Raw genomic sequence first — 20,566 nt, 5'->3', positions numbered from 1 at the left:
AGAGCTCCTTGCCCCGAATGCACACATACATCTAGCTGAATTGGAGGGGAAAAAAAGGCAAAATGGGACCAAGACCATGAAATGATTAATAAGATCCAATATCTAGCATTCTGCAAGCTGGTGGCCTGGGCAAATGCTTTCAGGGCCAGTCGCTTTTCACAGGAACACAGGAATTGCTAGACTTGATCAGACCTGAGGTATCGAGTCTTTGACCAGCATCAGATGCTTCAGAGGAGGGTATAAGAACCCCGCAGTAGATGTGGGATAATCAGCCCCTACGTTAGCTCTCATCCTGGTCTCTAGTAGTTAGAGATTGGCTTAAACCCTGAAGCAGGTTTGATGTCCCTTCCAATACCCCTCTTTTACATGAGCTACTCTAAGTCTGGATTCTCTGGTTATCCATAGGCATACCAGTCCCTTTTTCAAGCTTGCTAGGTTCTTGTCCACAATGACATCCTGTGGCAGCAAGTTCCCCAATCTAGTTACATGTTTTCTGTTAACATATTTCCTTTGATCTGTTTCCCACTACCCAATGTCATTGAGTTTCCCCTTGTGCCTGTGCTGCGATACAGGGAGAGCAGCAGCTCTCGATCTCCTTCTCTAGACCATTCATTGGGTTATAGACTTATGTCCATTCTTCTCTTCTGTAAGGCAACAATCTTAATCTTTTCAGTCTCTTCCTATGAGACGTTTCCCCCAAAGGCCAGGTCCTGAAACCAGCAGGAGCGAAGAGGAGAGATTCCCATTGTTACTCCTCTTGATGCAAAGTTCCCTGCTGCCTCTGGACAGGTGTGTAGGACAGTTTGTCCTACACACCTGGGGGCTCTCTGTATTCATTAGCGCTTGTGTTGTGTTCTCATTCATTGCTGCACATCTAACATTTCTCTCATGCTGCTGCTGTAATTTATCCAGCATTAAAAGGTAAAGTGGGTGGAACTTTATAGCCAAACCTGTTCGTGCAATAAAGTAAAATCCAGGAACATGCCCTGCCCTGCATCCAGCTGACCCTTGGCCACACAACAGTCTCCCAAAACCTTACTATCGCCAAGCATGGCTGTCCCGAGCACATCATCCTTGTTTATGCAGCAGTTCCTGACACCAGTGCAGGTATCTATGCGAGCTGTTGCTTTTTCAGGCTGACCCAGCTGGCCATGGGAGGTAGAAAGTCTTACCTCTGCCCTTGCACTCTGAGGCCCAGTGCCCTGTTCCACCGCATCTGAAGCAGGTATCTGAGCCCCTGTCAAAGCATCTGCCACCTCCTCCAAACCATTCGCCTTTCTTCTGCCACTTCTGCTTCCACACCTGTAAAGGGACCAGCATGCCTAAGACAGGGCCTTGCTTGTAAGTCAAACAAGCCCCACCAGCAACAGCCAGATTAGGGACATAGGAGCCTCCTACATCTCCACACCCAGTCAGTTATCACTCCTGGGAAATCCACCACCTCTGGGGGTGGCAGTCAGCCGGTACGTAACAGTGCACAGCAACACTGCACAACTGTTAGGCCATGAAGCAAAACAAAGGAGAATTCTGAATTAATTTGAAACTGCAGATGATGGGAAGCTAGAAAGGACTTTGGCTGGAAATTGGCCTTTGGTAGCTCACTTAGCAAATGTGCTGGAAAGGAGACTCCTTCTTCTCGCCACTGGGATGAAGACGCCTTAAATTCATCTGCATTTTCCTCGGTCAAGTTAGAGACTGTAAGCTCTCTGGGGCAGGAACTGCCTCTTGCTCTGTATTTCGTGGAATCCAAGGCCAGCAGGGCCCATTGCCATTATCTAGTCTGACCTCCTGTATCACACCTGCACCCAAAATAATTCCTAGAGTGGATCTTTTAGAAAAACATCCAAGGTCGATTTAAAAATGGCCAGTGATGGGGAATCTACCACAATGCTTGATCAATTGTTCCAGTGGTTAATTACCTTCACCATTAAAAACGTACATCTTATTTCCAGTCTGAGTGGTCTAGCTTCAACTTCCAACCTTTCGTTGCTAGACTGAAGAGCCCATTATTACCTGTGTTCCCCACATAGGTATTATAGACCGCAATCAAGTCATAGCTTAACAAAGGGAAGGTTAAGGAAAGTAGACTGAGGGTGTCTACACAGCACAGAAAACCCCGCAGCTGGCCCATGCCAACCGACTCGGGCTCGCAGGGCTCAGGCTGTGGGGCTGTTTCATTGCGGAGAAGATTTCTGGGCTTGGGCTGGAGCTTTAGGACCCTGCAGGGTGAGAAGAGCACCCCTAGAAAGCAGCATCCCCTCTCTACAGTGCCAGTATCTCTACCCAATAGGTACCCAGGATCTGTAGGGTTTGGAGGGAACACGCCCTGCCTCCTCCATAGCTCCCAGCCCCAAGGCAGCACTCACAGCATTTCCTCGGCCCTCAGTCTCTCTTCGCTGCAGGGCAGGGGGCTCTATTCAAACCCTATGAGTTTGAGAGAGCTAAAGAGATCCAAACTCCAGGGGATAGCCAGGCAGGGAACAGCGGATCAAACACAAGAGGTTTATTTTTAAGAGCAATTCAAAATACAACCAACCCTCCCTACACATTTCTGCGACTTTTCCCATCAACTGGAACACGCCACCTCAGGCTCCAAGGTCGGAAATTAACAAAAGCAGGAGATTTTCTGATTTTGTTAGATTGGAAAGAAAATTCTTACAGAAAGCATCTCTGAGCAGCAGTTCCCATCCTCACCTGTCCTTGAAGCTACTCAGATGTGATACAAGGACAATTATCATCCAAAGAGTTAACCAAGGGAAAGGCTATCAGCTCTTCCACATAAACCGTTTTCAGAAGCAACCGATAACCCAGATATTTTTATACTGCTTGGTCCCTTTGCCTGTGAATCACATGTTTGCAGACGTGCTGTGTAAATATACCAAGCTTTAAAAACAAACTGGCTTTTCTTTCAGCTAAAATCAGAATGTATTTCTTCCCCTCGCCTCCCTCACTAGACACGCTTTCTCTCTCATGCACACAGCAGTCCACTAAGCAGCCCAGCAAATCTTCACTAAAAGGCTAATTATATATTTTGGTAGCACCTCTCTTTGGAAAGGCCTCTGTGGGGTACTGCGAATTGTGTTAAAATTACAAGCTGTCACTCAAAGTTTGCAAGTGGTTTCCAGGTCCTGCTGGCAGGCTAGGGGACTCTGTAGGGAAGCATGCAACCTACATCTTGCGCATTCAGTCTGCTGCAGACAGCCAGTCTAGAATAAGGTGGGGTGAGTTGCGCCTCGCTGCCCTAGGGAGCAGCCTGCTTTGTTTCGCTGTTTGTGGATTCATGCGTGTTAGAATTCAGAATTCTAGGAAATTAAAGTATTATGTTGCAATCTTCCAGCAAAAATATTTTGTGTTTTTACCTAAACTTCTCCGTGCATTTGCCATGAACATAAGAGCTCCAAAGTATGTTACCCACAGTATCGATTAAATACACAAACCTACATTTATATTGCAGTTAAAATTAAAAACGAGGCAAGAAAAGTAAGTGTTATAGTTGCCACAGTAACGAACACCACCACCACACACCTTGTATAGTATGTGGCATATGTAACCGAATGCACCCCTGTATTCACACCCTACATGCTACTGTAATAATCTTTGTACAAAATACATCTTGTGAGGTATCATTTGAAAACTAATAACCCACTGGTTAATAATATCACTATGAACTATATGTAGCAACATTACATGTAAAGTTATGAACTCCCCGTGTGATGTTCTTAGCACATATTCAAACCCACATGGCCCTGACTAGGCAGAAGTTGTTAAACAGTGATGTCCTAAACCAGTGGTCTCCAACCTTTTTATGCCCAAGATCACTTTTTGAATCAAAGGGCAACCCAGAATCTACCCCGCCCCTTCCCCAAAGCCCCATCCCTTCCATCCCCCCTTCTCTCTGTTGCTCACTCTCCCCCACCCTCACTCACTTTCACCAGGCTGGGGCAGAGGGTTGGGGTTCTGGAAGGGGTGCGGGCTCTGGGCTGCGGCCAAGGTGTTCGCAATGTGGGAGGGGGCTCTGGGCTGAGCCTGGGGCAGGGGTTGGAGTGCAGGAGGGGATGAGGGGAGCAAAGCTCTGGGAGGGAGTTTGGGGGCAAGAGGACGCTCTGGGCTGGGGCACAGTGTTGGGGTGCAGGAGGGGATACAGGGTGCTGGCTCTGGGGGGGAGGGGTCAGGGCTGGGGCACAGTGTTGGGGTGCAGGAGAGGATACAGGGTGCTGGCTCTGGGGGAGGAGGGGTCAGGGCTGGGGCAGTGTTGGGGTGCAGGAGGGGATACAGGGTGCTGGCTCTGGGGGGGTCAGGGCTGGGGCACAATGTTGGGGTGCAGGAGGGGATACAGGGTGCTGGCTCGGGGGGGGTCAGGGCTGGGGCACAATGTTGGGATGCAGGAGGGGATACAGGGTGCTGGCTCTGGACGGGGTCAGGGATGGGGCACAGTGTTGGGGTGCAGGAGGGGATACAGGGTGCTGGCTCGGGGGGGTCAGGGCAGGGGCAGAGGATTGGCGTGCAGGAGGGAATACAGGGTGCTGGCTCGGGGGGGTCAGGGCTGGGGCACAGTGTTGGGGTGCAGGAGGGGATACAGGGTGCTGGCTCTGGGGGGTCAGGGCAGGGGCAGAGGATTGGCGTGCAGGAGAGGATACAGGGTGCTGGCTCAGGGGGGGGTCAGGGCTGGGGCAGAGGATTGGTGTGCAGGACGGGGTATGGGGTATGGCATGCCACGAGGCAGCACTTACTTCCGGCGGCTCCCGGTCGGTGGTGGGCACAGCAATGCTAAGACAGGCTCCCTGCCTACCCCAGCCCCACACCGTTCCTAGAAGAGGCCAACAAGCCCCTGCAGGGGAGACGCAGTGGGCATGTGGCTCCACACGCTGACCCTCTTTGCAAGCACTGCCCCCACAGCTCTTCTGGCCAATGGGAGCTGCGGGGACGGTGCTTACAGGCAGGAGCAGCGCCCAGAGGGAGACCCTCTGCCCCCAGGGCCACACTGGCCGCTTCCAGAAGCGGAGTGGGGCCAGGTAGAAAGTATGCCTTAGTGGCAGCTATGCTGCACCACCAAAGATTGAGATCGACCGGGAGATTCTCTAGGATCGACCAGATGATCGCGATCAGCCGGTTGGTGACCGTTGTCCTAAACAAAGAAATGTGTGTTGACCTCCATTTACATATAAGTAGTAAACAGGCTCCCTGGGGCAGCAAGGCGGGTAAATCGGTTCCTCAAAGAGGAAGGACAAGCCCAGGCCTCTAGCCAGGTCTCATCAAGGTTAACTGGGCTCCCCAGTCATGTGGCCATTCTTTGGCAATGAAATGAGGCAGGAACAGATCAATCTGCATTTTAGCAAACCACCACATGGAACCTCTTTCACCATGAGACCCAGGTCTCCGTTCTCACAGCTGCAAGGAATGTTATTTAGCGATAGCCCTGAGGAAGATGCATTGCTAAGAGTGACTGGACTACAAAAGTGAGGGACAAAAACACCCCAGGTCTCTCTCTGCCTTTTACTCAATATGACAAAAGAACCAATCCTTTGACTGCGGGGGAGTTCCTGACCTGAGAGTTTGGCCAGCAACGTTGCTGGGAACCATGGTAAGGATTTTACCTTGAACCAGGTCTAGTTTGTTACATTTTAGCTGCTAGAAAGCGTTTTATCGTTATTTCTTGTGTAACTATGTCTGGCTTTAATGCCTTATACTTGTACTCACTTAAAGTCCCTTTACAGTTAAATGAACTTGTTTTATTTTCTAATAAAAAATGAATCCAGTGTTGTGTATAAACTGAATGTTTGCTACTTCAACTGGAGTGACACAAACAGCTGCATATTGACCCTTAGAGGGTCAATGGATCTGTAGTATCTGAGCTGTCCAGGAGAGGGCTGGACAGTGGGGAACATGTTTTGGGGAAAATTCAGGACTGGGAGTGTGTCCAGGTCACCCAGCCAGTAGTAACCAAGGCTGGTGGAAGCCAGGCTGTGAACGCTGTGTTGCTGATGGTCTGTTGGGGTCAGAGCTGCCGGACCAGGACCGTGGCTATACACACAAACACTCAGGGTGTGACCTGCATGCTGGCAGGCTGTTTGTGAGCAGCGCAGGTTGGGAGCTACAACACCAAAGCATTGTAAGGCACCCAGGGTTGCAGAGCAGGCGGTGATACAACCCCCCATCGGAGAATTGTTTTCAGTGCCATCCATTTCCAAAAAATGGTTGACAGGAACTTGCTCAAACAAAAATGGATCTTTGGGCAGAGACCAGGAATGCAAAGTTTCACCCTAAAATGTGAACCTTTCAGAACAGCCTGTGAAAACGGGACTATAACTGAAGAGGGGGATTAAAGGAGGCAGAATGTAGCCGCCCATGGTAGAACTTGGCTAGAACACAAGGGTTAATTCCACTGCTCTTGCAAGAAATGCTTTGGGAACTTTGACTTCATGTGATTGGTACCTCTGTTTAACATCTTATCTGAGCAGGCTAGAATTCGCCACAATATTCATCTTCTACAAACAAAAGCTGTGTTGTTGAATTCCCCATTATTTAACGATTCTTTGCTTGGCAGCGAGATTAAGCCGGTGCCATTCGACTGTGGATCATTAGATCAGCAAAGCACTGAAGTGTCGCCATGATGTTAATGGAAGGCTGTTTCTCCTACTGGAATCCAGTGCACTGGGCATGTTTCACTGAGAGAGCGATTGTCTAAACTAAACCAAAACTAATTCTACAGCATGCCCCGCGGCCGAAGGCACTAAGAGTCTCACTCGGGGCTCTTGCATGGCCTTTGGAAAGGAGGTACAGACAGATTTTAAATAAGCCAAAGTCTAGTGAGGTCTCTGTGCTCCATCATTGCCCTTAGGCATGTCAGACGGAACGGCATATTCTACAGCACAGGCTGCAAACACTTCAAAGGGATCCTGTCAACGTCAGGTCAGCAGCACACTCCTGCCTGACAGCCCGTTGCAGGCTGTGGTTGTGAGCAACACTTCAGGCCCTTATCCGACAAGTTACTCCCCATGGACAGACCCCAGCACCTAGTGACATCAGTGGGCTCTGCCTGGGTGCAGAGTTCTGCCCTCAGAGTAACTGTCAGGATCAGGGCCTAAGATCCCTATAAGTTTGAGATCAGAGAGCAAAACTGATTCTCTTCTTCCCCCACCACCCTCCATTCATTTACAACATACAACTGGTAGCACTTTGTCCAGTCAGTCTCACGGTTCCTCAGTCCCACTACCCAGTCAGTCACTGTCTCCCAGTTGTGTGGCTCTTTCACATAACGGGGAGAGGAAACATTTAAAAAAAAAAGGGGGGGGTGATTTTTGACTGTAAAACCACAGAAACTAGCAAGAGGATTCAGGAGCCAGGGTAGAAAGTGAAACTGCTTTAAACTCACTTGGAAAAGTGACTAGATTTCAAGCTTGTTGAGTCCCTTAATGAAAGGGGCAAAACCTAGCAAGCCAGAGGGTATAAATACCTAGCTCCATCAGAAATACGGTCTGCAGCACAGAATGAAACATTCAGAACTGCTCACAGCCTGTGCTGCAGGAGGATGGGGAAGGAGAGGTTAGCAGCATGGAAAGACACAGACACATGGGAAATGAGGATTGTTGCTCTTTTATAAAGGGGGGATCCTCCCCTTAATTAGCACTCGCCAAGCAATTGGCCGACTCACCTGCTTGCGAAGGCGATGTCCTCTCAACGCGTAACCTTTAACGTGAGATTTCTTCTTCAGGTTGAGTCTGACAAAGTTGCCGTCCTTCTTTGGAGGGGCCCTGGAAAAACAAGTCCAGGCGATAGAGTCAGGCAGTGCGTAGGTTGCCCATGAAGATGCACTGGATTGTATTCTTGCTGCAGTGAAAGCTGGACTGCATCAAGGCAGGCAACATGGGGCAATGACGAGAGACGGGGATAGGTCTAGTTTCATTTTCTCAAGCAGTCTGAAATGCAAGTAATAAAGCTGCACCACTGGTGAAATCTACACCACGCTGCCCTTCCCTGCTACCTGCCATCCAAGGATTTCAAAGTGCTGCAGAAACAATGATTAATCTTCACAACCCCCCATGACACAGATATCATCATCCCCATTTTACAGAGGGGAAACGGAGGCACAGAGAAGCTAATGGCTATATTTTCAAAAGTTGCTTTTCTCATTCTGGGGGCCTTGATTTTGGAGAGGCCACCTTGAGACACTTTGGCTTGGCTAGCAGAGGAGTTAAGCACCCACAATTCTAATCAGAGTCAATGGGTGTTTGTGAAAAACCAGGTGCAAGGGGTCTCATGTGGGGTGCCCAAAATTAGTGAAGACTTCTGAAAGCGTTGGCTTTAGTGTGGCCCAAAGTTACACGCTCCGTCTGTGGGAGAGCCAGGAACAGAACTGATGTGCCCTGACTCCAAGTCCCATGTTTTCCAGAGTAGGCAATCACAAGGGTCCCTTCTGACCTTAAAGTCTATGACTCACATGAGACTACCCAAGAGAAGGGCCAGATTCTGCCCCTCTCACACACACTGAAGATGACCTTATTCTGAGAGCAACCCCACTGATTTGGGTGGGGCTAGGGAAGAATCTGTCCCCAGGCAATATTTTTAAAGCAATGTTTAAAGAACCCAATACGTGCTTAGTAACAGAGGGAGGGAGATATTCTGAAAGTCAGTACTGATCACTACTCTTCCCCTCAGGGCTTCAGAGCTAGTTTCGAACCCCTGAAGTCATTCTGCAAAAGGAGCCCAGCAGCTCAGCACTTACCTCGATAAATGCTCTGGATACAGATCCTCTCTCTCTGTCAATATTTAATGTGCCACCTGCCTTGAAACGGGATGCAGAGGTGCTTTGACAAGCAGATTGGAAAGTCGTCTAGCTTCCTTGCAGCGTCTCTGCTGCGCTAGCTTCTACTGCCCACAACACCGGGCTGGGGTTTAATAGCTGATTTTACCCTACACCGCTTGCAATTGCCATTTAGTGACTTGAAAAAGCACCATCACATGCTAAGCCTCCTCTGCTCCCAATTTCCATTTGGCAACCCCACTGCTCAGCTTCCTTCCCTGCCCTGCTTTTGATTTATTTCTCCTGTTACATCAGCATCACCCCGGCTATCAGCAGCTGGAGGGTTTAGTCACTTGCTCAGTGCAGAAAGCCAGACTCCTCTCAGCTACCCCAGCTCAAACTCTGCTCCCCCATAGCAATTCTCAGCTGGTGACCAGAGCCAACTGTCACAGTCAGAGCAGTCTCTAGGCTGCTTCAATTTATGCCAGGACCAGCTTGAGAACAGGGGCGCTGTAACTGGTTCCCTGACTGCTTCTCTCATCTGCCAGACCAAGTGCTTCTTCGCACAAGAGAGGATCTGGCCCATGGTTCAAAATAAATATAGGCCTTGCAGACGCCGTAGGAGCTGCTGGCAGGAAGCAGGCTACATTAGGACATAAGGATGCTCATTCGGTATTGAAGTCGACTGGGAAAGCACTTGCACCTTGGAACGCCAGCTTAGGCCAGTTTCAGAACAGGTTTTGGACTCTGCTCAGGGCCAAGCAGGTTGGAACCTAACCTGTTTATTTTACTGCCAGGTGGTTTCCAGGAATGCAAGAGCTGCCCATCTTACACACCCATGAGATGGCGAGTGCTAGATCCCTGCCCACTTGGGTCAATGGGGAGCATTGCACAGCGGGACCTTTAGTCTCCAAGGGCTGCCTCTCTACACTCAAGACAAGAACAACTTCTGGCTACATTGTACGATCCTGTGGGCTGCACTTCGGCCACCCCAGCTGGATTCCAACCTCAAGGCTGAGCCACCAGAAGAGACCAAACCCACCTGCAGACGCTGGCTCTGCTGCTCCATTTGTGCTTCCCCTCCCCTTCAACTTCTCCAAGGAGGTTTTCAGAGAGCATCGGCACATCCCTTCCCTTCTCCTCTTTAGCCTCCACAGACTCCCCATCCTCTTCCAAGTTGTTTTTGCCTGGCTTTGGCTCACAGACAGCCCCTCTCGCTTTCTTCTTCACGGAGGCGGGGTTGTCTCCGGCTGATGCACTGGTCCGCCTGCGCTTTGGCGCCACAGCACCATCTTCTGGGCCTGCCGCACCATCATCTCTGCTGGCCGGGGCCATTCGCTGCCTCTTTCTATTGCCCACTTTGACCTGCTTGGGTTGACTGGGCCCGTCCCCTGTTCTACAAGAGGCTCCTCCCTCCCCCCCTGCAGCGTTACCAAGCTTTTCCAGCTCTGCTCCCTGATGGGCGTCCTTTGGGAGATTCTTAGGTTTACTGATATGTTCTTTGGCAATACTGATTTCAGCAGCACCAAGCGACGAGTCCATCCCGCTGTTCCCTTGGGTTTCACTAGTGCCCTGCTCATCCTTCACAGCCGCCCTGCAGTCATCTCCACCACCTTTAATTAGATCATCCCCCTCCAGTGCAGTTCCTTGCCAGTTTCTCCTAGAAGGATCCTGGTGTTCCTGCAGCTTCCAGCTCCCCAGGAGGCAGTTTCCTAGAGGTGGAACATGCTCGCTTTCCAGGGACTGAGCCCTAGCTCCAGTGGTTTGGTTCAGGGAATGGTCATGCAGAGGTTGGGCAACATTCCCCTGCAGGGCACAGCCTGCTTTTGTCTGATCTTTGTTTCTGCCATTTGAGGTAGAAGCACTTTCCTCTCTTGATCTCTCCCCTACTTTCTCCCTGATGCCCTGACACCTGTCCAGCCAGCCAGGATCCAGGGAGCCCAGTCTCTGGGCCACGGTCTGCTTCAACTGCTGGAATTTATTCACCTCAGGGCTTGGCTTCAGCCTTGCAGAGAGGATGGTGGGGACCAGCCTCGATATCGATGGCGGGAGGAGGAGGTCTCCAGACTCATTAGGATCAGCGTTAGTAACGCAGTCTTTGCTGCTTTTCAGCGATGGCATCTGCGGGGGCTTTGGAGACGCACCCTGGTTGCTGTTGTCAGAGCTTTTCTCCAACAGGGGCACAGCTGGCTTCCCTCGGGGAGTCAAGGACTTCCTCAAAGTTATAGGACGCTCCTGCAATCAGAATTAAATGGTGGTAAGTTTTTGGCATTCCCAGTTCCAGTCTAGGCCCTGCACTGCTCCTCTCTGTGCTGCCCCAATGTGCAGACACCCTTAGAATCCAGCTTCCCCAGGCCCTTTCCCTCCCCAAATCCAGGTTGCTCCTGCAGAATCACTTCTTCCGAGATGTCCACAACAAGGGACACAAACCAACAGCTAAAATGCAGCTCCAAAGTATTCCTTCCTCTGGGCTTCCTGGTGCCTCCATCAGCTCTGCCAACTCTTCAGGACAAAGACTGGCTTCACTGCACAGCCTCAAGTGTAGCGTCAGCACAGATATAACTTATAGCAAGCCCCAAAGAAAATGTTAGCTCTTTAAAAACCCCCAATGAATAACCAGTCATGCTAGCAACATGGCTACTCCAGGCAGCAGTTCTTTGGTGCACCAATGGCTTCCAAACAGGTTCCATTTGCTTTCCCGCATCAACTCTCGACACCTATCTTCTGCTCACACTAAAGGGAAGATGCGAGAACAAAGACACTTTCAACGGATGCCTCCCTCTGATAAGAACGAGTGACACTTTTCGAGTGCCCCAAAGGATGTGAAGAGCCACATTCAAGCAGCCTTACTCATAATGCAGCGCGAGTGCAAGACCCAGCAGAATTTGGCCCAGATTAACAAGCTATGAGCAGAGGGATCGCTTCAACAATTAGTGAAATGCAGCCACCTCTGGAGTGGAACATGGCAGCTGTTTTAACAAACTGCTCAAAAACTTTGGGACAGGAAGTGAAAAATATGGCATCCAACAGAACCTGCTGGCGAGGTTTTGTGCTGTAGAATGTAGACACCCAAATGAAATGTGATCATGACACTGAAAGTAACACCGCTAACTCCAGGGGAACATGCCTGGGGATCTTTAGTGACTACAAGAAGTTGGGAGCTCTGGTTTAGGCAGCTTTCCAAGGACTCGGTGTTACAACAGGATAGTAAATATCCAAACCTAATTTCCATTGCTTCTGAAAATACCCACTTTGCCTTGGGCAGGAATTAGTGCCTCTTAAAGGAGAATTCCTGTGATTTCAGTCATGTGCTGTACACATCTAAGAGATCTCACCAGATATCAGACTCGTTTTCATTCTGCAGCAGCTCCTCGGCGAAAGGGTTTAACCAGCCCATAAGAACTACCTTTGTGAACAGCACAAGCAAGGGCAAATCAAAGATTCACTAGATATTTGGTGGGGACTAAAACAACCAAAATGTATCATCCCCCTTTCTCCAGCCTTGTCAATTTGACAAGCAGAGTCAGATGAAAGAGGAACCTCACACAGCGCCTGGGGTGCAATCTAACCTCTCAGCTGGTTTGCAGATCACCTCCAGGTGACTCCAGCTGGGCAGCCTCACCTTCTGCAGCATCGTGTGAACTGAGCCCCTCTCACTCGTAGAGGGTTTTGCAGAGTTCAAGGGTTTGATTTGTTGGGAACTCACCCCTGGGGCCCTGTCTGGAAATGCAGCAGGGCATTTTCCTCCTCTTCTGAGAAAGGGCCATGAGCAGCTTTGAGAGGTGCCTCTAGGGCTCTCTCTCTACTGTCTGCCATGCAAGCTTCATTTCAAACTGCGCCTGCACGCACTAGCCTTTGGCACATGCTGTTTCCGAGAACAAGGAGAGCTTTTCCTTTTGAAAGGCAGGGAAGGATTAAACTCTTGCTGCACTGGCAGCTTGCCTGGAGCTCACCTAGAAGGCATGAAAGGGAGGGGATTATGCAGGCTGAGCCTCTCTACTAAACAGAGGGGCAGCTGCAGGCTACAGCTCAAAGCATGCAATGTGCCCTCTTGATCTAAGCTTGGCCTCCTATGGAGCATCCCATCCTAAGAGCTGTAGTCCACCCAGTCTGCACTTCTGCATTAAAGAAGAGAGCAACGTTACTGAATTACTGAATTCAGTAGATCACACGTTGGCCACCTCCGCTCTTTGGGACTAGACACAAGATTCTGCCCAGTGAATCCATTCAGAGTGCTAGAGCGATGTCTCCTCTCCTAAACCTATCACACAAATGCTACCCAAGTTACCCAAACATCAAAGGCCCTTTCATGGAGTTGCCAGACCTTTATGGCCGCTCCCAGGTTGGCTTTCAGCTTCATTCCAAAATACTGCGCAGACGCCTTTAGGTTGTCACGGTCCTGGTGGCTCAGTTTGGGGACGGTCTGCCCTCGATTCAGATGTGCACCCCAGCAACCTGAGTCAGGCACCTAGAACAAAGAGAAAACAGTCAAACCAAGCTCGGGCACTTCTCTAGGAGCCAATTAGAGAGCGTAGGCACATGATCACTTATCTTTGAGATGGGGGGAGGAGGGATGAAGAGCCATAGAGTACCTACACATTAATAAGTAACACTGTACTATGTGTTAGCCCTCCCAAGAGGGCAAAGGGAGCTGGATGGAAAACATCAGGCCTTCAGGTGCGCATCAGCCAGTCATCCTCCAGTGCAGTGGTTTTCAGCCAGGGGACCGAGGCGCTCCAGGGTGCCATGAGCAAGTTTCATGGGGGCTGCCAAGCAGGGCCAGCATTAGACTCGCTGGGCCCCAGAGTAGAAAGCCGAAGCCACACCGCATGGGCTTGAAGCCTGCGCCCTGCTCCTTGCCACTCGGGGCTGAAACCGAAGCCTGGACAATATAGATTTGTGGGGGCCCTATGGCATCAAGCCCCAGGCAATTGACCTGCTTGATACCCCCCAATGCCAGCCTTGGCTTTTAGATGCAGAAAACCAGTTATTGTGGCACAGGTGGGCTGTGGAGTTTTTATAGCATGTTGACGGGCTTCAGAAAGAAAAAGGTTCAGAGCCCCTGCTCTGGTGCAGTACTCCCCAAACTTTTGAGAGCCCTCCCTTAACCCTGTCCATGCCCCGGGGCTGGGACCATGGCTTGTGGGGGGACACATGTGGACAGAGGTAACGGTCTGAGGCTAAGCCGGGTCTGGGAGCAGGAGCAGAGCCGCAGCCAAGCTGTGGCAGGGGCAAGCAGCTGGGCCCGTGGCCCAGTGTGGTTCCACTCCTGGCCCTGCCTCCAGCCTCTGCCCCAAGCCAGGAACAGAGCTGTGGCCAGTGGCCAAGGCCGGGGATGGGCCAAGGCACATGAGGGGACGGGAGCCAGGGATGCAGCTGGGGGCCGGACGGGAGCAGAGGAGGCTGAGGAGGGGCTAGGTGGCACTCTACAAGTGCCTCTCCACAGCAATTTAGTCACACCACCTCTCCGAGGGGTGTAAAGTCACATTCGGTGTAATTAGGTTGACACAGCATCAGCATAGACACTGTGTTGCTTACATTGACTGTTAATGGCCTCCAGGAGCAGTCTCACAATGCCCCGCACTGACAGTACAATCAGCACAAGCGCTCCTGGGGAGGACGCACACTGCCAGCACAAGGGAAAGTGTGCAGACACAAGTGATTTAATAATTGCGGTGGCTGTATGCCGACGTAACTTAGGTTGATTGTTGCAATCCTTCCACACCCAGAGCTAGCAAAGTTCGCACAAGTTCCGTATACACAAGAGCTGCAGAATCAGGTCTTGTCACAACTCCCAAAAAGAGATGCTACTGCAAAGAAGCTGCTGAGCTCGGCAAAGCACAAGTGTCCCTTGGTTACCTGTTCCACTGCTGGGGTTTCTTTAGCAGCCTGCTGGCAAACTGAGCTGGATTCGGGGAAGCCTTGATGCTCTCTCGCTTGCTTGAGCGCTTTATACTCTCTGTACAGTTCTGTGCATTAAAATAAGGATTATAAGGGTAGATTTCATAAGGTAGCTGGGACATGCTCCATGGTCTTATTTCTGTTGGAAAACCCAAGCAGTAATGTATTAGTACAGGAAAGCAGACACCCATTCCCTGAAGAACAAGGATTCTGTATATTTAAATTTGGAGGGATTAGATTTGTACATAAATAATTATGTCTAAAGACCCTTTCCTGACTTTTGAAAGCTAATTTTTTACACTAGCTTGAATTTATAAAAACCAAAATCATCCTTATTGTTATTTATACATTTAATGACTGTCATCGGGATTCACAACAGATCGAGAAATCAAAGCACAATATTTTATTTCCATATTTCATGTCTTAGGCCCTGTCAAACCTTAGTCCCAGATTTGAACCTTAGCGTCCAAAATATGGGGGTTAGCATGAAAACCTCCAAGCTTAGTTACCAGTTTGGACCTGGTACTTGCTGCCACCACCCAAAAAATTAGAGTGTTTTGGGGCACTCTGGTCCCCCCAAAACCCTTCCCTAGGGACCCCAAGACCCAAACCCTTGAGTCTCACAACAACGGGAAATAAATCTTTTCCCTTCCCCCCTCCAGGTGCTCCTGGAGAGATACACAGACACAAGCTCTGTGAATCTAAACAGAGGGAGTCCACCCTCTGTAATTCCAATTCTGGAAACAAAAGCACTTTCCTCTTCACCCAGAGGGAATGCAAAATCAGACTAGTAAATTTAACACACACAGATCTCCCTCTGACTTCTTCCTCCCACCAATTCCCTGGTGAGTACAGACTCAATTTCCCTGAAGTTTCCCAGTAAAGAAAACTCCAACAGGTCTCAAAAAGAAAGCTTTATATAAAAAAAGAAAGAAAAATACAAATGGTCTCTCTGTATTAAGATGACAAAAACAGGATCAATTGCTTAAAAGAATATTGAATAAACAGCCTTATTCAAAAAGAATACAATTCAAAGCACTCCAGCAACTATAGACATGTAAATACATGACCTCTGTACTCACAACTTGGAAACAGAAGATTAGAGAGCAGGAAATAGAAATCACTCCTCATAGCTGAGAGAAAAGCAGGCAGGCAGACAAAGACTCAGGGCTTGTCTACATCAGAAAGTTGCAGCACCGGTGAGGGAGTTACAGCGCTGCAACTTTGAAGGTGTACACATCTGCAGGGCATCACCAGCGCTGCAACTCCCTGTTTGCAGCGCTGGCCGTACTCCCGTTTTGTCTCGGGTGTAGAGGATCCAGCGCTGGTGATCCAGCGCTGGTAATCCAATGTAGACACTTACCAGCGCTTTTCTTGACCTCCGTGGAAGGAGGAAGCCTCTGGTAATCAAGCTGGTCTCCTTTCCCGGTTTGTTCTCTCGTTCGCGGAACCCCGAGCAAGCAGGTCTCCTTCCCTGCGGTTTGCTGGGTGGCTCCGGGAACGCGAGAGCAAACCGCGGCGAAGCTGGTCTCCTTTCCCGGTTTGCTCTCTCGTTCGCGGAACCCCGAGCAAGCAGGTCTCCTTCCCTGCGGTTTGCTGGGTGGCTCCGGGAACGCGAGAGCAAACCGTGGCGAAGCGGGTCTCCTTTCCCGGTTTGCTCTCTCGTTCGCGGAACCCCGAGCAAGCAGGTCTCCTTCCCTGCGGTTTGCTGGGTGGCTCCGGGAACGCGAGAGCAAACCGCGGCGAAGCGGGTCTCCTTTCCCGGTTTGCTCTCTCGTTCGCGGAACCCCGAGCAAGCAGGTCTCCTTCCCTGCGGTTTGCTGGGTGGCTCCGGGAACGCGAGAGCAAACCGCGGCGAAGCTGGTCTCCTTTCCCGGTTTGCTCTCTCGTTCCCGGAACCCCGAGCAAGCAGGTCTCCTTCCCTGCGGTTTGCTGGGTGGCTCCGGGAACGCGAGAGCAAACCGCGGCGAAGCTGGTCTCCTTTCCCGGTTTGCTCTCTCGTTCGCGGAACCCCGAGCAAGCAGGTCTCCTTCCCTGCGGTTTGCTGGGTGGCTCCGGGACCGAGAGAGCAAACCGCGGCGAAGCTGGTCTCCTTTCCCGGTTTGCTCTCTCGTTCGCGGAACCCCCCTTGAAGCCGCCCAACAGCGCTGCAGTGTGGCCACATCTAACACCACTTGCAGCGCTGGTTGCTGTAAGTGTGGCCACTTGGCAGCGCTGGCCCTATACAGCTGTACTAATACAGCTGTAACAACCAGCGCTGCAAAATTTTAGATGTAGACATGGCCTCAGACACAAACTTCCCTCCACCCAGAGTTGAAAAAAAAATCCTGTTTCCTGATTGGTCCTCTGGTCAGGTGCTTCAGGTGAAAGAGACATTAACCCTTAGCTATCTGTTTATTACAGGCCCGACCTCAAAAACACGCACCTGCTTAAACTTGCGCACGAGTTTTCTCGTTGAGTTAAATGGACAACTCCCATGTGTAAAGTTAATCATATGTATAAGTATTGGCAGGATTGGGCCCTAAGATTTAGTTTCTAAGCATGAGGTAGTATGTGCTGAAACTGAGCGACCCTTCACACGTGTCCCATCAAAGCACACATCATCCACATGCTCAGCTGAGGTGCCTTATGGGCCTGGGCCCGGGCCCCTTACTACAACTGATTTCAATGGGAATAATTCAGGAATTTATCCTGCTCCCTATTGTTTCTAAGTGGAGAGAGAAATACAATATTACTGACGTATGCCAATTAAAAATATATTTCCAGTCCTAAAGTCTTATTAAAGACTTTGAAATACACCTCTACCCCGATATAACACGAATTCGGATATAACGCAGTAAAGCAGCGCTCGGGTCGGGGGGCTGCGCACTCCGGCAGATCAAAGCAAGTTCAATATAACGCAGTTTCACCTATAACACAGTAAGATTTTTTGGCTCCCGACGACAGCGTTATATTGGCGTAGAGGTGTATTTCAAGTCTAAGATTGAACACTGTTCTCCTCTCTTTAAATAAACTTTTACTTTAAATGCCCGTTTTCTATATTCTTTCAATACACATAGCAATAATTTTACTTTCGTCTAGCACCCTCCAAGGATCTCAGAGCGCTTTATATACATTAGTATAGGTCCCAGTGAAGCAGGGCAGTGGTATCTCAAGTACACAGAGGGGGAAACTGAGGCAGAAAGGTTAGATGACTTACTCAAGGTCACAGGGAAAGTCTGTGGCAGAGCTGTATGGGGGTGGAGAGCCATCCTACTTCCCAATCACCCGAAGGGAAAGGAGAGCGTTTCCTGGGACAGCTATAGCAAAAGTCTTATCTCCTTTGCAGTCAGTGGTGATTTTCCCCATGTACTGATCCTTCTTAGTGACACAGGCACACCCTCCCCCTTACCCCATGGAGCAGCTGTGCAGTTTGGGGAGTTTATAGCTCACACTTACTCTTTGTCTCCTCTGGAGCCTCTTCCATATCGGTCTGTAAAACAAATACTAAACTATTAGGCATTAATCCCAGGTGCAGGTGTGTTTGGTGAGAGGCTCTATCCCTCCCACTTGGAACCACCTTCCCTCCTCCCTGAGCACCAAGTACCCTAGGCATCCTGCTTCAAAGACTCCTGAGAACCCTTCTGTTCCACATTGTTTTCCAGCTAGAACGACCATCAGCCCCTCCATGTATATCCTGTATGGTTCTTACTCAAACCTTTATGCTGCAAGCTTTTGGGGACAGAGATTCACTCCATCTTTCATCTGGTGCATGTGACCTACTGCAAGGCACTGTCTACATGTCAGTGAGCTAGGTAACGAAGTGAAATCATTCCATCTAGCTCCTAATTCAGAGGAAAAGGTGCAGTAAGAGGCCAGGTCTCCAGACGATGACGGTAGAATTCCCATTAATAGCTCTTACCACATAGCACTTTTCAGGTACAAAGCCTGTTCCACACATTTCAGTAACCTTCTATACTCCCTGAGAAGTGGCAAAGTATTATCTTTCTGTTACAGATGGGAAAACTGAGTCTTTTTATGTCTCCACAATGGAAGGAGCCAGTGGCAGAACCATGATTAGTTCTCAGCAGTTCCCAATTTCCAGACCACTAGAACACACTGCCTCAGCCTCCTTGAAAGGACACGCATTAGGGCACAGTTGGAGGGACCTGGGGTTTCCATTTCCCAGGCTTTACTGCTTGACAAAATTCAGGGCGATTTTTTTTGGGGGTGGGGTGGGGGGAAAAACACACAGAAAAGGAAAAGGCAATTTTCTGTGCAGCCCAACATTTAATTATTTCCTTTTAAAACATTTGTGGTGCCCCGGGCACTGATGTCCCCCTACTGGTCAGTGTGTAAGAATGGGCTGTTATAAACAAATAGATGGTGACTTAAGGCCCTGCCCTGCAAACACTTTTGCACATGCTTCACTTTAAGCAGAGGCGTGGTCTGCAGGGCCGGCTCCAGGCACCAGCATTCCAAGCTGGTGCTTGGGGCAGCAATCTGACAGGGGCAGCAGTCCCTGTGTTTTCGCTGCCACAAGCAGCGCGCTGAATTGCCGCCGAGGGCGGCGGGGGCAGTCTGTGCGCCTTTAGGTCAGCAGGCGTGTTTCCACGGTGGCGGCAATTGGCGGCAGCGTCTATGTTTAGCTGTCCACCACAGCTTCAGCTAAACATAGAAGCTGCCGCCGAATTGCTGCCACCGCGGAAACGCGCCTGCCACCCTGGAAACGCGCCTGCCACCCTAAGGGCACACGGCCTGCCCCTGCCGTCCGGCAGCAATTAGGCGCGCTGCTTGGGGTGGCGAAAACTGTAGAGCCGGCCCTGGTGGTCTGTTGTCAGATGTTCGGCTGGGTGTGTGCGTTCTCTCCGTGTGCCATCCCAGCTCTGCACATGGAGCCAGCACAGCCGATGTCGATTGAATCGCCCAATGACCACAAGATCCATTAAAGTACAAAAACAATGAGAAGTCCAGCGGCACCTTAAAGTCTAACAAATTTATTTGGGCATAAGCTTTTGTGGGTAAAAACCCACTTCTTCAGATGCATGGAGTGAAAATTACAGACACAAGCATAAATATACTGGTACGTGAAGAGAAGGCAGCTACCTTACAAGTATCTGAAGCAGTGGGTTTTTCACGCATGAACACTTATGCCCAAATAAATGTGTTAGTCTTTAAGATGCCAGCGGACTCCTCGTTGTTTTTGTGGATACAGACTAACATGGCTACCCCCTGATATTAAAGCACAAAGGCACCTGGCCAGGTTTATTGTCGACAAAGCACGATATTAGTATCCCGCAGACTCTACCGGACCACTAATACATGAATGCCTTTAGCAATGGATGCAGCTCAGTGAACGGTGGGACTTTCCATTCCCTCCTAGGCCAGACAAAGACGTGCCTCTGAGGTACCATTTTATACACCAATACAAACAAGTTCCCTACTGCCCCCTGACATGGTTAGTTACCAACCTCTGAAGTGGCTAACCACCACCCATTACCTAGTACCTGTTGGTTTGATCAAAGCATCTCTATCTATCACAAGGTCATCATCTTTAGGAGGGGTCAGTGTGTTCTCCTTACCTTTGGGGTGTTTGTACCATACTTGGTATCGGAGTGTTCTAGTACCACCCTTCTGGAATGTGTTTGCGTGAGTATCCCGCACCTAGCCTCTCTTAGGAATGTGTGTTTTTGTAATACCAGCCCTGTTCTTGTCAGGTTCTGTGAGCCTGCAGGCAAAGTCTGACTTCTACTAACTTTGCTTCTTTGCATCATATCAGCAAAGCTTGATCACTACTTTAGTTCAGACCTTAGGCCTCACACCAGGCTTCTTACGTCCCAGGCTCTCTTTCTACTTCCCCCCCCCACTCCACTTTTTGTCTTTTCATGGGGAGAACATTTACCCATCATTCTGGAAAAACATAATGCATGGACTGAAGATGATCCA

General features: G+C 49.9%; 1 protein-coding gene across 5 annotated transcripts in view; it reads right to left on the bottom strand.

Annotated features, from left to right (window-relative positions):
• The window catches only part of RECQL4 (RecQ like helicase 4), a 47,835-nt gene that overhangs the window by 24,792 nt on the left and 2,477 nt on the right, over positions 1 to 20,566 (bottom strand). For 4 of the 5 annotated variants that reach the window (XM_030553965.1, XM_030553964.1, XM_030553968.1 and 1 more), the window contains 6 exons: positions 18,080 to 18,113; positions 14,600 to 14,709; positions 13,065 to 13,208; positions 9,783 to 10,975; positions 7,652 to 7,751; positions 1,173 to 1,302 (listed from right to left, as the gene is read on the bottom strand). In XM_030553965.1, the coding sequence (XP_030409825.1) occupies positions 1,173 to 1,302; positions 7,652 to 7,751; positions 9,783 to 10,975; positions 13,065 to 13,208; positions 14,600 to 14,709; positions 18,080 to 18,113 (1,711 nt within the window). The remainder of the gene's footprint in view (positions 1 to 1,172; positions 1,303 to 7,651; positions 7,752 to 9,782; positions 10,976 to 13,064; positions 13,209 to 14,599; positions 14,710 to 18,079; positions 18,114 to 20,566) is intronic. The other variant, XM_030553967.1, reaches the window with a different exon arrangement.

Source organism: Gopherus evgoodei, chromosome 2, assembly GCF_007399415.2.
Source record: "Gopherus evgoodei ecotype Sinaloan lineage chromosome 2, rGopEvg1_v1.p, whole genome shotgun sequence".
In the NCBI taxonomy this organism is placed as follows: Eukaryota; Metazoa; Chordata; order Testudines; family Testudinidae; genus Gopherus; species Gopherus evgoodei.
The sequence above is the reverse complement of the archived record's forward strand: the minus strand, read 5'-3'. Positions and strand labels throughout refer to the sequence as shown.